Raw genomic sequence first — 21,198 nt, 5'->3', positions numbered from 1 at the left:
GTCAATAATTTTATACTTGTTAACATTTTCTCAGATTTTGCACTGTACTATAGAAATATTATATTTAGGTTGCTATGATTTTACAGTGACAAAGACAGTTATGCATTTTTTCTTATTAATTTAATTTTAATTCTCGCGAAGTTCCACATTCACAAGTGTAAATTTACCCAAAAGAAAAGCCTAATTTCTTTGTATTTATGAAAGAAATGGAATTATATCTGTCAACAATTTCTTCCTCACAAAACAAAAAAGAAATGAAAACAATGAATGTATGCAATATCTTTAATGTTTTTTAGTGAAATTAGTATCATACTCTCGCGTGGTCTTCTTTTTACATTTTATGTTGGTTTTGTTTAATTTCTGTTGTCCTTTTATGTTTGGCATAGCTCTTTGTTTATGTTTTCGCTATGCTTCTTCTGTATGTAAATGTTTTTAATGTTTTCTGCTGTTACTATGGATACTGTCATTTTGAAATTAAAAGTAAAGCTACATGAGTCCAAATGATGATTCACAGCATTTCCATGATCTATTGTTTTGATCCAATAATGATGAAGCCACCACAGCTTGATTGGATTAGAAAATGTTTGATTTCCAAACAGCATGGTTTCATAGGATATTAATTACATTTTTTAAAAACATTAACAAGCACAAAGTAATAATGGTATAGGCCTAATTCCTCCTAACATTTGCATATAAGGAGTGGTGCCTTGAGGGACCACAGGTGTCCTCCTCAGTTAGGCCTAATTAATATTAGCAATATTTTACTATCCCAGTGTACTCAGAACTTTTACTTAAATTAAAGTAGCAATAGCACAGTATAAAAACACTCTGTTACAAATAAAATCCTGCATTCAAAACCTTACACAAATATGAGCATCCAAACATATTTAAAGTACCAAAAAGCAAAAATACAATATACATTATTCTGAATTGAGCAATTCAGAATAATGTATATTGTATTTTTGGATTTAATTAGTGATGCATTCATATGTAAAGGTGGAGCTAATTATTATATATTAAGCTGCCTGGCAGTATAATAATAATAATTATAAAATATGTTAATTCATCTGAATAATCCACTCCAATTAATTTATTGCTTTTATTGGCCTTTTCTTGACTGTATTTATTACCTGTTTACGTGTCTTATTCCTCATTTGTTTGTTTTGTAGTGTTTTTAGCTTGACAGCTCTGTGCTTGCTTATTATTGTAAAGCACTTTGTGATTTTGTATCTGTGAAAGGTGCTATACATATAAACTTTACTTACTTACTTACTTATTTACTACTACTACTACTACTAATAATAATAATAATAATGATGATAATAATAATAATAAAGTTTATTTATATAGCACTCATCAAAACTCACGTTACAAAGTGCTTTACAACAAACACAAAAAACACAACAATAATCACAATCCATTAATAAAAAAGATGGATAAACGTAAAACAATGAATGACTACACGGCACCCTACTCTTAACATCAAGAACAACGTACAGAATCCTTAAAAAAATTATAGGAAAGCCTTTCGATATAGATACGTCTTTAAGCGTGACATATATATAGTATATTAAGTAATTACAATTATCTATATATAACTAGCAACAAATGTTGTCTAATAAATGTAGAGTAAAAAGTACAATATTGGCTTCCAAAATGGTCTCAAAAGTAACATAAAATGGAAATACTCAAGTAAAGTACAAGTACCTCAAAATTGTACTTAAGTGCAGTACTAGAATAAATGTACTTCCACCACTAAAAAGTTCACACAATGAAGAATGACAAGGATGGCAAATGTGAGCCTCACTTAATGACCCCTGCTATTCTCCTCCACTCCTACAGTGCTGACAGTACTGTAGACTAATTTAGTGTAATCACATTTAATCTCACTTAGGTTTCTGGGGACAAAATCCTAATCCTCTCTCCAGTGTCTAATGTGGCTGGTCATCATGAAAAAAAGTGATTTGTGACCTAGTAGACTATTTAAAAAAAGGTACTCTCATGTTGCCGGTAACACGGTGAAAAGGCTTTCTTGTCGTGGACAATAGGTGGGACACAGTTCCAGTGGGTTCACAATGGCAGTATGACAAGGTCAGCTCTGAGGTTTCGCCTGGCTCAGCAAAGACCTGCCGAGCTGTGGGGCGTGCTGCTCAGCTGACGGGGCTCTTTGCTTGTTCGTGGTGCTCTTTCTCGAAGGGGCCCCAGTGACAGAGCCATTCAGGAGCACGGGCCATAAATGACCGAGTTGAACACCACATTAAGCACTGCATTCTCAGAAATCACAAGTGACTGGAGCACAGCCAAAATGCCGGGAACAAAAGGTAAGCTATAGTGAAACAAAGATGTAGGTCTACAAAATATATATGTTTTTTAATTTATCTGAAAACCAGAAGAGCTGTTCAATGACATAATTAAAAATTAGATGCCTCATTCAGTGATCTTGTTTCCAAATGTTTGACATACATCTGAATGTTTCCGCTATTTTCAGGTAATAAGTCGGACAAGAAGTCAGCTACCAAGGTAAAAATAAATCATTAAATACTCATTTTCTTCTCAATCTGTAATTCTTTGTTGTTTCCCTTTAATTACATTTGCTTTCATTTCACAGCAACCTCAGAGTCCTAAAGAGCAGCCGAAGAAAGTTGATCAGAAAGGAGATGATAACAAGAAGCAAGGAGGTAAGCATTTACATGAGGCTACATTTTGTCAACAGGATATTTTAACCCAAATCTGTGCACAGACAGCAGAAAAAAAGATTGATATAGGCCTTCAGTGGTTTGGGACCCTATACAGGATGTCTGGCACACAGTGTGGAAATGAGATGCTGTGATTGCCGTGTCCCCAGTAAAGGTATCTGTCTGTGTCTCTACCCCTCGCAGGACAGCCGAAGGGAGAGAAGCAATAACTTCCAGGCGTTTGTGAAGATGGCTTTGGAGACACTGCTGGGGTCCTGCCGTCGTAAACACGGGAGCACCCGGGGCAAACAGGGCTGAGTGCACCTCCCCTTCGCACTTTTATCAACCACCACCCCTTGAGCCTGCAGTATGGCCTGTTCTGCTGCCTTCCAATAAAGCATCTGCTCATCTCTCACAGAGGCAGAAAGTGAACCTGATCTCCATCCATCACCATCTGTTGTTGGCCCTCCCCTCCTTCTCCACAATGTCCACTCAGCTTAGAAATAGACTCCAGGTTAAACCGGACCATCGCCTTGAGCATTAAAAACATTTTGTCATCCCCTTGCAATCATTCCTAATTCACCCTCAAAACATGATCGACTGTCTAACAGTCTTCTTCTTGTAAATAATAATTCAAATAAACAACTATTTCTTACAGCAGTCCACGTGTATCTGGCTTGTATTATTCATTATTCACATCTTCTCAGACTGTTTTTCCACAATGAATTAAACACACAGCAATCCGGGTTTGATGTAAAATTTTATAAAAATATCACAGATGTATCAGTGCCTTCACATTTACAGGGAGAAAAGTCGGATAAAAGTAAATGTCAGAATAATATTTAAAACACTGTACTTATCGGATTGAGTGGTATTAGGTCTGAAGAGGCTGAGCACTTGTTCTCAGACATGAACAAACATTCAGGCTCTAATCTAAAACACTACATCTTAAAAAGAAAATCCTTTGACTTTCTAGATTTAAGAAAGATAGAGAGAACGTGAACACAATCTGATACAGACGCTCATTGGATTCTTTCATCAATTACAATACAGTAAATGCACCGTTAAAAGCAGCAGTGTAATAAAAATCTGTAAGGATAGATATTTAATATAGTGTACTGTATAATTTCATCTACTATTAAATTAGAAGGAAAGTTTAAACATTTCCCCCCACAGTAACATGTGTGAAATACCCTGATCTAACCCTTTATTTTCAATACTGAAGAGTGAAATCAAATGTTCACAAATACTAAGGATATCTTCTCTAAGCAAATGCAGATAATTCAATTTGAAGGAAATTATCAAAATAACACAAAACAAAATACAAACACCATTAGGAAATTTCACCACAAAAAAATGTGTTCATAGTCTTACTGATTAATTTTCTTCATCTAAAATTCACAAAAGGGGAAATCATTATACATTATAAGTGCTGCTCATAAACTGTGCTCTTTTTTCATTCAAAAGTGAACTCTTTGTTGTCTAACACATGCTCAAGAGACAAGCTCTGTTGAAGGATAAGTCTGCTGATGTTCTATATTTTTCCTGTTGCCAACTCATCCCATTAAAAGACCAAAACCATCTATTAATTAGTGTTGACTCTGTAGCCAAAGCCTAATGTAGCTTCTTTGTCATTGACCTCCATTGTTGTCCAAAATGTATCAGTGAGCCACACTGTTACACTGAGTGACATGCTCCTTCATTGCAGTGAACGTGGGTACTTTCTCTATTCATCACGTGACTGGGACGGGAATTTAGAATTAATTTATCAGCATTTAGCATAAACAATACGCTCAAATTATTAACTTAACATGGCAAACTCAAGCCCAACAGGCAACAACAGCTGTCAGTGTGTCAGTGTGCTGACGTGACTATAACTTGCCCCAAACTGCATGTGATTATCATAAAGTGGGCATGTCTGTAAAAGGGAGACTCGTGGGTACCCAGAGAACCCAGTTTCATTCACATATGTTGAGGTCAAAGGTCAAGGGACCCCTTTGAAAATGGACATACCAGTTTTTCCTCGCCAAAATTTAGCATAAGTTTGGAGCGTTATTAAACTTCCTTTGCAACAAGCTAGTATGACATGGTTGGTCCTGATGGAGTCCTTAGGTTTTTTTAGTTTCATTAAAACTTTTTAATGCGTTAAAGAAATTGGTGGCGTTAAAACTAATTAGCGTTATGGCGTTATTATCACGTTAACTTTAACAGCCCTAGTTTTTATATATAAATATGCAGGTCTAATATGAATAAATACAGGTAAGGGATGGGACAGGAGTCAAAATCCACTCTTGTGTCACCCTCTACTGAGTATAGCATGAAATGTGTATTAATCTGCTGCTGAAAATAGTTCCCTACAAATTTACTCTTTCTGAGAAACGTTTGCTAAAAACTACAGTGCCCATGTGCTTAAGAAAGACATTCAGCCTAAAAATGTACACATATAGAAAGGGTTGAGAGCTACAGTGATAAAGTATTCAGAGATGGGCTTACTGACATATTGTTTTTTTCTTTTTATGGGATTTGTTCAAAATAAGACAATAAACCATAGAATATCACCAGCCTTATCCTTCAAACCTCAAAATACGATTGTAAAAACACGTGTGGCGAGGGGGGAAACCACATCTGGAGGACATCTGCTGCAGTCGACGCTGAAACCTAGATAATGGGCTCTATCGTGTGTCCACAGAGAGGAGCAGCCGATCTCCACCATGCTGATAGGTATTGATTGCGACTCACAGTGAGACATCGGTAACTGCTGTCACAACATGAGGGCTTGACAACTGCGGCTCAGATAAAAAGGATGCGATACGGAAGGGAAGGGGGAGGAAGGAGCGGGCTATCATTTCATGGATATCAAAACTAGTCCCCAGCAGGTGAGATTAATAGATTACCCAGCACACATGCGGCGCAACCCCAACACTACTCGTTGGTTTATTGTCGTATACAGGTTGATTCGGTTCTCTTCGGTCTGATGCAGAATAAAGTCACAGTGCAGAAGTGGAGAACCAGCCTTACATCTCTCATTATTGCTTCACTTTCTCCGTCTCTTATTATTAGAGGATGAGGCGGTACAATATCCAGCATCCAAATGTGAGCCAGTGGCTCGTCCAGCTCAGCTCTGACCACTTCTGAATGGTATGATGTGTTATATCGTCCTGTAGGGGGCAGCACACACTATGTAAGCTCAATGGGACAATGCATATACACAAACCTTTACTTATTTATACCTTTCATTAAAACATTTTTACAAAAAAATGTGATTCATCATTAATATCTTCTTACTTTATGAACAGAATCTAAAACCACTATAAATGATTATGCAGCAGTACATTTCTCTCCTTTGAACTATAAATACCACAGCTATGGTTACATTCCTATACAGCGCTTCACATGTTCATAAGTCACATAGTGTGCTGTACACTTTATGAGTGCAGGGTGTATTAATAAAGTTGCATACATTCCTCTAATCGTGTTTTTGACCTCACCTCATCCTCCTCCATGTAGTCCACGCTGGAGCTGAACACAGAGCCCAGGTACGTCAGGTGGAGGATTGCCAATGCGCTGAATGCAATGTTAATCATATACACCCATAGCTTCTATAGGGGGAGAAACAATGTAAGAACAAAGGACTTAAAATCAATATTTCAGACACTTTGATCCATATATTTTTCATTGTTGTATGTGGGTTTTTCTCTAAAAAGGTCCTATTCTCTCAATCAGCTTCTCACACAGTCGTGATAAAGAAGAATAGCTAACTGTTTGACTGTTAAACGCCTAAAAAAATAATAACTTCTTCTACCAAAAGTAGAAGTAGTTGATTGTTGCTCATGAATATCTAATGTTATGGAGAAATCATTTGAAACCACATTTCCTGGGACTTTAATGTATCATTGCCTAAATTGATGGAACAATCAGCAGTATATGTTGCAGCCCATGCAGGCTGCATTTCCTTGGCATAAATCATTATCCCCCCCCGCCGCAATTGATCTGTGTAACCAATATAACATAAGGGATTTTTGCTGGGCACCTCGCCAGTAAACTCCCGAAATATATCAACTGACGGCAGCACGGCAGACCACGAGGGCTGCTGTATTTTAACTGCCGCAGTTGTGCTTTTCTTCTGGCATTGAAACCCGATGTACACAGTACTTTAGTAATACATTAGGTATATCTTTTTGATGATTAGACTATTTCTTATGTTTTTTCTAATATGAATTGCATGCTGAGGGAGTGTATTATTATTATTATTACAGGTGAAAACAAAGGGGAAAAATTATAAGGGGCTTAGTTTTCATATTTTTAAGTATATGCAGAGTAAAAATAGAGAACCCATTTTTTTGTGAATGCTAACTAGGCCAGAAGATCTGCTAGGTAGGCCCCCTTTGAGCACCTCCTGCTCTGAGAGGAAGTGCCAGCAATGCCAGAGCAATGGCCATTTGCACAAATTAAAATAGTTGGAAGAAAATCAGGATATGTGCAAAACATGCACAAAACACCACAGGCCTGTGGTAGGAATAGAGATGTATATTTGTGCAGCATAAAACATCAATTGAACATGTAGTAAACAAATAAATAAAAACATAGAAACCCTACGATTAAATATAACTAAACAAAAATTAAAAATAAGAAACACAAAAAAACATGCTACTGTAAAAAAAAAAGAGTATAGGTTACATTTAGAGCTCAATTTTTTCCCCTCAAAGGAATAGTTTGACATTTTATTCGCTTTCTTCTCTACGCTACTCTAAATGTGAAGCTAGAGCCAGGAGACTGTTAGCATAGCTTAACTGGCGGTACCACGGTTTTGCACTCTGCGGCTCACGTTACCACCGTTTTACAAGCGGAGAACTACGGTGGCCTTCAGGTAATGTAAAAATGTGAAAGGCTCTCTCTAGAGTCAGTGTTTGGTTTGTCCGTTCTGGGCTACTGTAGAAACATGGCGGAGCAACGTTGCGGACTCCGTGAAGAGGACAAGCTCCCTATGTAGATATGAAGGGCTCATTCTAAACTAACGAAAACACAGCGATTCTTAGTTTGAGGTGATTATACACAAATTAAAACATAGTTATGAATATTATATTCCATTTCTGCTAATAGATCCCTCGAAATGTTACACACTGTTCCTTTAAATAAAACTTTCTGAAGAGCCCACTGCTAATCTTAAATGACCAGTAACAAAGGACCCCCTTTCCCTGAAAAGGAAGAGAAATGTGCATATTACCTTTTTGTTCCGGTGAGTGCAGTTTGGCTGACACTTCTTTGACAGTATACAGGCATTAAAAATGGCTGCAAGCCTTTTCCGCAACACTGAAACACAAAAACGAGACCAAAGCATTAAAAGGAGGCCAGACGAAGAGCTCCTTTTTAGCCATAAGAGGTAAATTACCAGCACTGCAGTGAAACAGAAACAGTGTGTAATAGCGGGTGCAATTAACCATTACTGCAAAGCTAAGCACCTTCTGTAAATGGAAAGGTTCTAATGTGGAAAAGAGACAACATTAGGCAGACGCTCACCATGCTCAATGTACGTGATGAACCCGAGAGATATGAGCACTGCACCCAGATGAAAACTCAAACCCTGCCAGACACAAGAGGTAGAGTCTAAACAATCCACTTGTTGAACACAGACACACAACAGCAGCCTACAGAGGTATAATTGCTTATGTAAGATGCCCACGTTGTACTCACATGCAGAAGGGCGCTGGCCGTATACGTCACCATGACGGCGGAGAATGTCCCGAATTTGAGAGCACTCTTAAAAACATCTGTGAGACGAGAGCATCAGCTTGCTTGAGAGCGTCTGTTTAAATGAGCCATTACCATGCCGCTCATAATGAGAATGAAAAGCGAAAAAAAAACAGCTGCTGCCATCAAGCAATCACTGCCAACATTATAACTCACAGGTGTGCAGAAAGCGAGACATGGGCAGATTCCACGACGTCACCACCTCCACCATCGACCGGGGAAACTCTATACTCAGTGGCTTGGATACGGTCATATCCCTGCAAAACAACAAGGTAAAGGGATGTTTTATAATGTGAATAAAGACAACATACACTTTGTTAATGCCGCACATGCAATTCTGACCATTTGAGGTTGTCTTTCTCTTCCGTGAAGCCTGCTCCAGCCAGAGTTGTGGTCGTCTCGCTCAAATAACCAACAAAATAATTGCTGAAGTGGAAAGACATTGTGTTCTCATACGCCAGCAACCACCTGATGACAATAAAAGAGGAAGAAGTAGATGAATATTGCATGCCAATTTCAGGTTAACCTAATTAATCATTACACAACACTAAAATACATACTTTGCCGGTGTACCTCTGAGAAGCAACAGAATAAAGAGAGAAGGTGAATGTTAGTGACAAGTTATTGACTTGCCATGTGACAATCTACGTCTCACCGCGTTTTTTCAAGACGGTGAAACAGTTGTGGTGCACATCAGGCTGCACCGAGAGGGGGTAATGATGTGGATACATGCGTGCAGGTAAAAGTGTTGCACAAATGGTAAACAAGAAAAACAAGCATGCATTAAGGAATACAAAATATGTAGAAGGCATGCCTACAATGTTGAGTATCCGAATCACTGAGGTGGACAGTTAATTACCTGATCTTCCTCCTCTTTTTGCTGTAAACAAAGCAGGTAATAGAAGAAAAGAATTAAAGGTACAGTGTGTAACATCTGGCGGCATCTAGCAGTGAGGTTGCAGATTGCAACATCTCCCGTGTGCCAAGCGTGTAGAAGGATTACGGTGGCCGATGTGAAAACGCAAATGGCCCTATCTTGAGCTGTTTTAAGAGTAGGTCATTTGGAGTACGTGGGAAGTGAGTGGTGAAACAAGAGAGAGAGAGAGGAGCGGCGAATGTGTGTGAGTGAACAAGTGAGCTAGTGGAGCAGAAGACAAAGTTAATTTAGCTCTGAGAATATCAAGTGAATGTAAAGTAGAAGTTGCAGTTTGTGCAGAAATAAATGCTGTAGCTCCTCAAGACCAACCGAGGTTTCCTGTGTCTTGTTTCCCGACGGCTGAGCCAAGTGACGGAGGTTAACACTGGAGCGACTAAAGTTATCAACTCCAGTCCAAGCAGGAAAAGTTAACACAGTGGTTTGTCCGTTCTGGGCTAATGTAGAAACATGGCGGCCGGTGTTATGTTGAAGTCTGTTATCCCTTTGATTAGTTTTTTCCCTCTAGGGCTGTCGCGGTGAAGGAATTTACCCTGCAATAATAATAATTGGCTCAACAGCGCAGTATGCGGTATTATTGCAATTTCTTTTGCAAATTACTTTTTTTGCTATATAAATAAACTTGATTGTTCGGATATTATTAGGTATATTGTTGCTTTGTAAATGACAAAGACAACAGTTAAAACTGAAATACTTGTTTTTTTGTTAAATGCAGAACACCGAAGGGCAATGAGGCACTGTGTTTTTTTCAGCTGAGGCGCTTTGGTTGCGTCTGGTTGCTATGATACGGAATATCCACAGAAGTAAAAATGTCAGCACAAAGTAGAGTACTTGCTCCAGATGAAGGGAAGTCTGAAGCACGTAGGGAGAGAGGATGCGTACTAATTTCTCCTCCATTGTTGTTGTTAAGCACTCGTACATGTAGGAGGTGACAGTGACAAGCGCAGCGTTTTACCCAAAGTTGAACTTTTTCAACCCTTGGCGACCAGAAAAAAAAACACCAAACGTGCAGCGCTCAGCGCAGAATAGACGCTCGACTACAAAGAATTCAAAACAGAAAAACGTGAACACGGCGGTTGTGCCGGTTGCTTGTCATCCTCTGCAGTTGGCTTGTCAATAACGCGGTATTGCAATATTGTGGTTATTGCGACAGCCCTATTTCCCTCCTGTTAAAATGACAGGGTTAGGGATAAGGGTTGGTTCAGGTTTAGGTAGGGGGAAACACATATCGGTAGGGAAACAGTATTCGACCAACGGCTCAATGAAGAGAACCCGCTCATTCTACGGTAACGAAAACACAACAACTCTTAATTTCAGGTGATTATACACTAAAGAAAACATACTTATTAATATTATATTACATTTCTGCCAATATATCCACCTAATTGTTACACACTGGTCCTTTAAGTCGTAAGCAATCCGAGCCAGAGAATAAACAGGGATTTTGATTTGTCTATCTCTACTCACCCTCGTAGTAGCTTGTCTCCGTAGACCGGTATGAAATAAGGGAAGAGGTAGGGTGCCACGCAGTTGGAAACAACAAGGCAGACCTGGCTCTTCACCCAGCTAACAGACACTTTTGAAAGCCACGAAAAGCTCTTAGGAGATGAAAGAACCAAAGATTTGAACAGTTAAAGCAGCTCGTCTCAGGATAAATCTTTTGAATAATCCCCCCCCCCACCCTTCCACCCTCTTCTATTCTTAAGAGACACTGTATCACACTTACCAGCTTATGTCCTTCCAAAGCGTCTTTGTAGCTGTTGAAGCTGATCCAGGGACCAAAGATGACTGTGCCCACAAAGTAAATATAGCCCATGAACTCGATGGGTGACGGCACGCTGGTCACGACACCTCTGTCCAGATCGAAGGCCAGAGAGATGGCTTTCATGGCGACCACCATCTGTGAACCTGGACAACGGCAACTTAAAGAGTCACTAGATTCCAACTTTAAACCATTATCAATGCTGAATATGAAGGTAAAACTAGAACAATCACACGCTTTCATCCATCACAAATGTGTCAAATGTTGCTGCCTACAGAAAAACATCCCTGACCTACCTCTCATCTTGTGCCAGTTGGTGGTGTCCATCATGTGCAGCTCTCTGATCAAATCAGATAAGAATAGCTTCAGTTTTTTTATGTCAAATTAAACTTCACTGCAACGCTGACTTTGCACACTTCAAACACAGACTTGATGTGTGCTGCTGAGCCGAGCTGTCAGGTGTCAGAGGGAGGACTCTCTCTTACCCCAGCAGCAGGTAGATGAGCACAGTGATGGAGAGGAAGGTGCCTCGGATGGTGGAGTGGCGGCACAGGAAGAGGAAGAGGTAGCAGAGAAGGCTGAGGAGGACCACCCAGATCATGTGAAGCTCAAAGAACAGGTAGAGGGTGTAGAAACCTCCTGCTACTGTGCCCAGGTGTTTCACAAAAGCAGGAAGGCCTGACGTAGTGAGATAAACAAGAGGAGGTGATTATGGTGACGCAAGCTAAAAGGTGAGTAAGACTGAGTGGGTACAAAATAACTGCATACTCACCCAACATCCAGAGAAGCCGACACAGCAGGCAGATAACCAGCAGCTGCCATACTTGCTCCAGGCCCTGCTGAGCTGTCGGCAGCAGGCAGCCATGAGCAAGCTCCTGGAAAAACTTCTGCCGGCTGAACGCTCCCATCGCTAGACTTAAAAAAGCAGAGGGTGGCCATTTTTCAGCAGCAAAAATGGTTTCTGTATCACCACTGTGAGCATATACTGTATCTGTATGGCTATAATGCACCAAAACAACACTGTATGTGTACTGCACGTAACTTAAGCTCACGTATGCAAACCTGCAGGCGAGCATAGACTGCCCACTAAACCACTCACTCACTGTCAACAGACACACACACACACACCATTTAAAGTTGCAGTAGGCAGAATGTTTTGGCATCATTGGGCAAAAATTGCATAATAACCTTTCAGCATGGCTCTGTTTTCAGGCTTTAGAAAATCTAGCCTGTGATGGAAGACTTTGGTCAATAAAAGGTCATTTCAGAGAGACAGAGCGTTCCAATTGGCTGTGCTCCGGCTGGTGGGCGGTGCTTGGTATTTCCTCAACAGATCTCAACGTGGCTGCCGGGTCACAAACATTCTCAATTTACAGCTAAACAGTACACTACAAGATGTTTCTGATAACATTTGAGGCCAAAAATAGGCATTACAGTAACAGAATATTGATTCATATTTGATCAACGCTGCCTAATTTGACCGTTTGAGCGGAGTTCGCGAGTGATGATAGCTGCTCAGAGACGGCAAGGCTCTAGCTTTGGCTCTGATTGGTTGTTTTCCTCTGGTCTGTGAAATCTTGCAGATGCCATTAGGAGCACCAGAGGACACCAGAGGCACAAGATTTCTTTCAGATTACGTTTTACGTTTTATAAAAAATAAATTTGGTTAAATTAATTAAACGACGCCTGCCGGGCTTGAGGTCGCCACGTCATGACCTGAGAACATTTTCTATGCCAAATGCAGTACCTGTGAGGGTTTCTGGACAATATCTGTCACCGTACCATGCCGCCAATTGATTTCCAATAAGAAAAATTAATAACTTTTAATTAATAACTTTTTAATCATATTTGCTCCATTTCTACCCACTGCAGCTTTAAAAAACTTCAAATCCCAGCATGCACAGCACCTCACTACAAATCTGTGCAAATCCATGCCATAGATGTCAAAGTTTCCTAGACATATATATGCTATTTTTGGTATCTAAACATATATTAATTCACATTTTAATGGTGTAACAAATACATCAAACTGGAAATCTCAACATGCACAATAACATGCTGAATTATTCAGTGCTGTATTTGGTGTGTTGGAAGACTTATTTGCAAGGGCAGTATGATGAATAGTAGCTATTCTGTAAGGCATGCTCTCTCCGCAATGCAGTCGACCAATGTGATGAGTTGACTCACAGCTGCATTCCTACAACCGCTGCACTAACAGCACAGTATGTCCAGATGCTGCCAGAAAGCAAAGCATCTATTATAGCTTGTAAAGGTTGCTAACCTTTGCTTCACCTAGCCTTTGCAGTTTTGCTACCAACCGTACTTAAGAGCAGCTCCCCAGCCCCCCACGTCAAGCACAGCTAACTGGACGCCCCAGGCATGTCACTTTGTTTTCCAGGGGTTAACTTACCCTGTCGGAGCAGCAGCTGGAGCTTCCTCCTCGTGTTTCTACCCAGCTGCTTTCCTTTCCCTTTAGTTAACGCGTTGTGTGCTGCCGCTTGTGTTTTTAAGCACACTCGGTCCAGATGATGCTTATCTGGATGACTCCCATTGTCACAGCATCAGCACCACTCGGCCTGTCACCTAGGCAGCCAGGCGGAGACGTATCAACCAATCGGCTGCGGAGGTCCGGGAGACGTCCGCCAATCGTTGCTGTCGTCGGCTTTGAGCGACAGCCGAGACAGCCAATCAGAATCACCGCCCATCAACACCCGGTGCCGTCTGACCAATAGGATGTGTACAGCGTGCAGATGGAAGGAGACGTGAGACAGGGAGCTCGCATCTGGCTGGGAGATGTGGTACAAGAGGGTTTTGGAGGGATGAACTGTGGGTATGACTAATAAAATCAATATACACTTAACCTACTTTTTCTTTTCTTTTGGGAACATTGTTTAGCCAAATAACAGAAATTTATATTTTAAAGTGATATTGAAAGTTTATATGACTTCAGGATGAAATGTAGAGCTGCAGAAAAATCAATGAGACTAAGCAAATATTGTTCCGTAGCAATGTGACAGTTAGCCGTTGCTGTCATTTTCACAGTTAAATACCACAAAATACCAAATAAATCCAGGAAAACCTGGCGTAAAAAACATTTTTACAGTTAGTTACTGTAATTTTGCATATCATCATCAATGGGTATAATGTAGGAATGCACCGATACCGGATCGGATACCGAGCAGATACTGACTCAAACAGCTGGATCGGATATCGGTGACAATGGGCAGATCGATTCAATTCAGTTCTATGTTTATATACTACATACATTATATACTGGAATTTAAATTCCTGTTTAGGTTTTGACCAATTTGTTGCTGCATTAAAAAGGTTTACACTTGAATTGTAATTTTTTGTTGATTTTGAATATTTTTTACCAAGTTGCTGGTGTACAATTCATTATTTTAATAATAAATTACAATTAAATAAATGCATATCCATGTATTTACTGGTTACATGTTGTTTTACAAAGTTAAGAAAGCATTTTTTAAGTAAGGCCTGATGTTTTCTTACACATAAAAGAATGATCCCAGTCACTTTTATTAATACACTGGTATCGGATCAGTACTGGGTGTCGACCCAAAGCCCAGGTATCGATATCGGGACTGAAAAAGTCTGATTGGTGCATCCCTAGTATAATTCAGACGTTATATGTCATTTACAGTTACATATATAATTTACGTATATGTCACGGAGACCAATGTGGAAAATTATTTCAGTCAAGGAACATTTAATTACAACTTATAAACAACAACTTGATAAAGGGCATCTTATTAGAAAGTGGTACAAGGAGTGCTGTGGCAGTGAATGCCACATTACCACTGTTCAAGTTTTTTTTCTTCTTCACTTTAAAATAGTCATTATGACCTGTGCAAACCACATACACAGTCTATGGTGCAAACAAATAAGCCTTTTACTAAATACATTGGTTACAAGTAAGTTGTACTATTGAGCAGCAGTCTCATTTTGTGTAACTTCTAAAGCATGCTATAGAAGTTGAAATAAAAGTATCCTTTGGGAACCACAAGCAAATACTGTGTAGTGACAAAAAGGCCCAACGAATGAAGGCGTGAAGGCACCTTATAGTTATTGTACTGTGGGCTTTTTTCCTGCAATGGGATTGTATCGCAGCTCACAGAACAAGCTGGCCGTTTTAATGCACTATGACACACTGATAAAGAAGGCGAAGCCGAGACAAGCAGCCCGACAGTTTGGGGTCAATTTAACATTCTCTCTAGTGCCACCACAAGGACAAATCTGAAGACAAGTCCAGCAAACATAGTATTATGGTCATTTTATTTCTGCATATATGGTTAAGTACAGACAGATATTTCAGTTTAGACAGTTTATTTTTTTCATCTCTTGTTCATGTGTCCAAGTGAGACAAGGCCTCATATGGACATAGTGTAGTTTGGATGTTATTTGAGTTTTAATGTCAGTATAATAAGGCCAAAATGACAGTGCTTGTCACGGCATGAGGCGAAGAAAACATTTATTGTTATAAAATAGTCATCCATTGACTTTAGTGACTGAAACAAATATAAAGTTGATTAAATACACAAAAAACAAGATTACCAGCAAGCTGAAAAGTTAACGACCGTTTTAAAACCTGTAGCTTCAGAGTGAGAGAGTGTGTTGCATCCACAGTAAAGTGAATATAAGGCAATATGTTTAACTTCAGTGTCAGCTACAGAACAGCAGTCCTGCAGCAGGTAGGGAAGCAGTGTCTCTCTCACTTACAGTTTAGCAGGTTAGGTGCTGTTATGGGAAAAAACAAGTCTCTGAAAGGTAGGTAACACCTCCCTGCTTTCTGCCACCTCCAGATATTGGTACACACAAGCCAACTCAAAACTGTGTGTGTCCTAAATACTGGAATTGCTACAGTGTGGGGAAAAATTTAGCTTCATGTTCAAACACATTTCTATAAACTTTCTATTTCCCAGTGGCTGAGGTAGATGGGGAAACTGAATTCATTGAGAATTCTTGTCAGATATGATGCTAGATAATATGTCTTAACAATATATAATGTGCATTTGCTCAGACTAAACTGGTTATTACCCTACAGACTGCTAAATACAGAACATAGCCTACAGTCCAAATGCGACCTGGTACACAGTTTTGCAATCCAGGTCAGGTACAGATTCTTTTTACATACAGGACAGTGTTATTTACCAACAACAGTGGAAAAACTAAAATAGACTCTTAAGAACTAAATAAAATAGCAGCATTATGAGTTCAGACGTTCAAATATATCAATGTGCTGAACCAGATTAGGCCCAACTGCCAAAGAAAATAGATGTTGAAGAGAAACTAGCAGCAATACATTCACAGTACACATACAGTATATCATAGAAACACTGAACAAAACGTGACCACTTCATGCCATACACAAAAGTGTGGCTTACTGGCAAAAAACAAGCTCAAATGAGCTCATGTTTTAGCTGTAGTATCTGCTAGAGATGTTCCGATAATTTTTTTTCTTATCGATTCTGATACCTGAACTTGCGGTACTGATCCGATACCGGAGTGATAACAAAAATATATAGATAATATTCGTATTATTTAACAGCTGTTTACTACACTACTATGTTTTCCTCGCTCTGACTACCATTAACGTTACACTCTCCACTAGTATCGCACTGTGCTATCGTCACGTGACAAACTACCTGCAATCAGTTCTTCTTCGCTGCTCTAAAACAGTAGTTGCCAGTGGAAGTCATGATAAATCCAGGGCAACACCACAGTGAAGGCTACTGTTTTGGAGCGGCGAAGAATAACTGATTTCCAGTTAAACAAGTGTATTTCTTTGCGGGTTAGTAAGTTATGGTGTCGGATTGGTGCATAGATTGGTGTAGCATCTGCTATTAGCTTTATGATACGAAGTCATGGTATAAGTAGTAGGGAAATGTGAAACATTACGGCCAAGACAAACGGGCCAGTTTGACAACTTAAGGATAAATTGTAGTGAAACAAAGTAAATGATTCATTCAGTTTTTTTTTTTTTAAAGTGATACATTCCTCCCCCCCCCCACCGTTTAAATCAGAGCTTAATCTCCAGGTCGTAAGCAGTTCTTTCCTTTTTGACATGCTCAACGCTTCGCTCATCTGGAGGAATCAGAGGCAGCTCGCATTGTTCCTCCTTCACAATTTTCTTCTCAACCTTTATTGGTTTGCTTAAAATATATTCATAATTTCTCTTAACCTCAAGAAACGCTGAGGTGAGGTACTGTGGTGAGAATAGCTTTAGTGAGGGTGGGAGTTCTAGATGCTGGGGGGGAAGGGGCTGAACGGGATAGTCGGGCAAGGGGTCGCTTAAGATCCTGGTTACTGGCGGAGGTAGATGTGACAAAGGGGGAGGTTCTAGATACACCGGTTCAGGGAATTCTGATGAGATCCTTGTATATGAGACTGGAGACGGGGACTTATGGGTCTTAGATAAAGGTCCAGGCTTTGGGGGTAGCGGCGAAACAGCCATGTTGCTCGGAGCATCATCATCCAGGTCAGATAAAGGACCAGGCTTTGGGGGTAGCGGCGAAACAGCCATGTTGCTCGGAGCATCATCATCCAGGTCAGATAAAGGACCAGGCTTTGGGGGTAGCGGCGAAACAGCCATGTTGCTCGGAGCATCATCATCCAGGTCAGATAAAGGACCAGGCTTTGGGGGTAGCGGCGAAACAGCCATGTTGCTCGGAGCATCATCATCCAGGTCAGATAAAGGACCAGGCTTTGGGGGTAGCGGCGAAACAGCCATGTTGCTCGGAGCATCATCATCCAGGTCAGCAGCCTGACTCGGCTCAGGCTTCTCCGGCTGATGGTTTTCTGGCATCACATTATTGTATAACTGACGCTCAAAGGTGGTGGAATCCTCCTCTTCATACTCTGTTACAGTTTCGGCCAACGGCAGGAATAAAACATGGTTATGACGTTGACAGAACAGTACGCCACACGTGTGGCACTTCCTGCCATCTTTGACGTGCAGCAGTTTGTGACGCTTGAGGTTATGACTCGTAGTGAAAGATCGATCGCACATGTTGCACGGAAAGGAAGGCTCATGGACACACTGGTGCTCAGTGAGGTCATCCTGACTTGTGAAAATCTTTCCACACATTTCACAGATTGAGCAGCTTTCTTCTTCATGCAGCCGTTTGTGTTTTAAAAGCTGCGATACATTGGTGAAGCTCTGATTGCAATGCTCACACTGATATCCCCCTCCTGGTACATATATACGTTTTAGGAGCAAAATGGGAGTCCTTTTGTGTAGTTCTGTGAAGCCTGCTGGTACTTTAAATGATGGCGATACCTTGTTTGGGCTGGATGTTGTTTGTGATTTGATTGTTGCGGTTTCAGTTTCAGTCTCAGCTTCTTCAGTCAGTGTTTCTCCTTCCTAAGAAGCACACACAGAAGAGACCTCAAAGTAAACTATTATGCCTTCTAAACACAATAACAACAATCGTAAACACTTAAACACAAAATTAGATATACTGACTTTTTAAAAGCAGAAAGAACAACTAGTGGCTGCTACCTTTGGCATTGATGGAGTTGATCGTGTCTGCATTTTTTCCTCCATCAAAACAGGACTGGAGGACTGGAGGTCCACAGGAGAATCAACTCTAGGTGGAGTTGTTTTTTCTTCTGTTTCCACATTGGCTGTACGACGCTGCTTTTTTCTACGACCGTAGGACCTTTGAAAAAATAAAAGAGAAAACTATTTGATCCGAATACACAATAAACATCTCACATACATCTACTCGTCAAAGTGGAGTAGGAAAACTTTGCACTTTTCAAATGCAATAAAGGTGGTGAGCATTTACAGATTGTGGTGCAAGAGACATTAGTGCAGCAAGGCTCAATGCACTAAAAAGTTGAAGCAATTAAGTATTAATGTTGTCAAAAATATCTAAGTATCGATACATATCGATTTCAATATTCATTTTTCACAGTAGCGATACACGGGTACCAGCAGCAGTCTCTGCTCTCTCTTCTCTTACAGCGAGTTGACACACACACACACACACCGCTATTTATGTTTTAATAAAAATCAAACATTTTATGCCGAAAATGGTATTGAATATCGATATTTTTCAAGGTATTGCATCCAAGTTAGAAATTCCAGTATTGTGACAACACTATTAGGTACTGCACTGCATAGTTATCTATAAACAGCAAGTTCATCCATCAACAGTTTACAGGGGCACATATGTAATGTTAAGACATATAAATAACAATGTTTACTTATTTTTTATGGCAGAAAACCTCAAATTGTAGTGGATAAATGACTGAGAATCATGGTATTTCTACTTTATGACATGTCATCTACAAGCATGTACCATGAAAATAGGGCTGCAACTAACAACTGTCATCATCCATTGATCAATTTTGTATCAACCTGTTGTGAAATATGACTGTTATAATTCCCTATGGCAACATTTTTAAAAGTGCTTGATTTGCCTGACTAGCAGTTAAAAAACCCCAAAAAGATAAAATTTTATAATCATAAATGAAGAAAAGAAGTAAACCATCTAATTTGAGAAGCTGAAACCATACAATGTTGGCACTGGAATTGATGCGACTAATCAATCAATGTTGTTTGAAGAAGTCTTTATAGATATTTAAATCAATATCCTCCTCACAAACACTAACCATACACTTCCATGCAACACACACACACTTGTCTTTTTTTTATATATTTACTGTATTGTTATTGTTGTTATTATATATATATATATATTGTCCTACTTGTTTGTTATCACTATTATGTAGTCATATTATTTCTTTATATTAATGTTGTCTCTAAGTGGAGGCTTCAGATAAGCCCAGTGTTTGTTTTTTTTGCCTCTTCCTGCACTGTATATTATTCATTTATTTTTTGTTATGTTGTATTAAATTGTGCAAAACAAATAAACAAATACAATTAACATTTCAGTTCCACATGAAAACCTTGCATTTGTGTGGAAGTCAAATTACCTCCCCAACCAAAAAGACAAGGAGCAAGACTTAGGTATTAACACATAAGGGGAAAATGTGAAATTACAGAAGCGTAGAGTTACACTTTGTCATGTTTTGTTGTTGCTGGTTTGCTAGCCAGCACATTAGCGATCAGTATCACTGAGAGGCACAAACTGGAACTTACAACAACTTCACTACAGCTATCTACCTAAACATTCATTTACATGTCTCACCATTTCCCTTTCTTCTTGGAGCTTTGTTTAGTGCAGGTAAACACAGAAGGCACAAAGTCAGGACTCTCACTGTCCGTGGACGCTTCCTCTAGAAACACATAAACAAACACAAAGAGGGTTTTAGTCAACTTCAGAGCTAAAGTCACAGCCTCCACAAAACCTCCCTTAACAGATGAGTTAACTATATCTGTTATAACATGTAGTGAAATGAAAGCATGGTTAATCTTACTGGACTTAAAATGCGCGCCACAGACCCGGGCGGTTCCTCTGAGCGGCTCGGTGCTGCCGGTCTCTCTCTGGATCGCTGTGAGCCATAACCGTCTCCGGTTGGCCTGAAACGGTATACGGTAAAACTTCAGTTTGCGGGTTGAGGACTGTCGGTTTTTACAGCCAGACACGCAGCACGCCGACATGTTGCTGTGATAACACGTGTTCTGGTTTGTTTCTTCTGTTGTTTATTAGCTTCGGTTATAGGAAGTTAACGACAACAACAATGTTCAACTTCCGTTGCCAAGATGCGCGCGCACCCTCATGCATACTAGGTTCGTTACCATGGTTACAGGACGGTTCATGTTTTAGTGATGGGAATTTGGGCTCTTTTTAGTGAGCCGGATCATTTGGCTTCAGCTCATCAAGAAGAAGATCCGGATCTTTCGGCTCCCAAACGGCTCTTCGTTTTACCACCTCTGCCTTTTTACAATTAAGCCAAATTTAGCGATGTTTTGACCTATGATTAGTATGTGTGCACATATATCACTTAAAGGGACTATTTGTAACTTCTTACACGTATAAATCAATCCGGGTCGGTGTCCCATGCGCGCTCGCGTGTGGCTACACTGTTCAGACTCAGACTCCAACACAAACTACACGGAAGCACCAAAACCGCAAAGTTATATCTAGTGA

The 21,198-nt window shown here is 40.0% G+C and overlaps 1 protein-coding gene and 1 long non-coding RNA gene across 5 annotated transcripts; one reads left to right on the top strand and one right to left on the bottom strand.

The window, feature by feature from the left end:
* Nucleotides 1-2,261: 2,261 nt before the first annotated feature.
* Nucleotides 2,262-3,335, top strand: LOC141772073 (uncharacterized). Its single transcript, XR_012594842.1, has 4 exons — nucleotides 2,262-2,321; nucleotides 2,489-2,520; nucleotides 2,609-2,678; nucleotides 2,880-3,335. It is a non-coding gene; the product is annotated as an uncharacterized LOC141772073 (long non-coding RNA).
* Nucleotides 3,336-4,532: 1,197 nt separating this feature from the next.
* LOC141772502 (protein-serine O-palmitoleoyltransferase porcupine-like) lies at nucleotides 4,533-20,836 on the bottom strand. Of its 4 annotated transcripts, XM_074643527.1 has the most exons (18): nucleotides 20,550-20,745; nucleotides 20,296-20,383; nucleotides 18,639-18,798; nucleotides 18,417-18,500; nucleotides 13,530-13,905; nucleotides 11,892-12,034; nucleotides 11,605-11,797; nucleotides 11,416-11,459; nucleotides 11,084-11,265; nucleotides 10,825-10,955; nucleotides 9,283-9,303; nucleotides 8,766-8,891; nucleotides 8,580-8,680; nucleotides 8,367-8,443; nucleotides 8,193-8,256; nucleotides 7,900-7,985; nucleotides 6,164-6,274; nucleotides 4,533-5,833 (listed from the first exon to the last, which is right to left on the bottom strand). In XM_074643527.1, the coding sequence occupies exons 6-18, from the start codon at nucleotides 12,025-12,027 to the stop codon at nucleotides 5,732-5,734; spliced, it is 1,374 nt and encodes a 457-aa protein (XP_074499628.1). In that variant the 5' UTR covers nucleotides 12,028-12,034; nucleotides 13,530-13,905; nucleotides 18,417-18,500; nucleotides 18,639-18,798; nucleotides 20,296-20,383; nucleotides 20,550-20,745; the 3' UTR covers nucleotides 4,533-5,731. The 4 variants fall into 4 exon arrangements, with proteins under 4 accessions (XP_074499628.1, XP_074499627.1, XP_074499625.1 ...); XM_074643526.1 differs by lacking the exons at nucleotides 18,417-18,500; nucleotides 18,639-18,798; nucleotides 20,296-20,383; nucleotides 20,550-20,745 and adding an exon at nucleotides 8,984-8,998 and having other exon boundaries at nucleotides 11,892-12,029; nucleotides 13,530-13,660; XM_074643524.1 differs by lacking the exons at nucleotides 4,533-5,833; nucleotides 6,164-6,274; nucleotides 7,900-7,985; ... (9 more) ...; nucleotides 11,892-12,034; nucleotides 13,530-13,905 and having other exon boundaries at nucleotides 17,016-18,500; nucleotides 20,525-20,836.
* Nucleotides 20,837-21,198: the final 362 nt, after the last annotated feature.

The sequence above is a fragment of the Sebastes fasciatus genome, chromosome 8 (genome assembly GCF_043250625.1).
Source record: "Sebastes fasciatus isolate fSebFas1 chromosome 8, fSebFas1.pri, whole genome shotgun sequence".
Classification (NCBI taxonomy): Eukaryota; Metazoa; Chordata; class Actinopteri; order Perciformes; family Sebastidae; genus Sebastes; species Sebastes fasciatus.
Note: the sequence above shows the minus strand (reverse complement) of the source record. Positions and strands in the feature narration are given on the sequence as shown.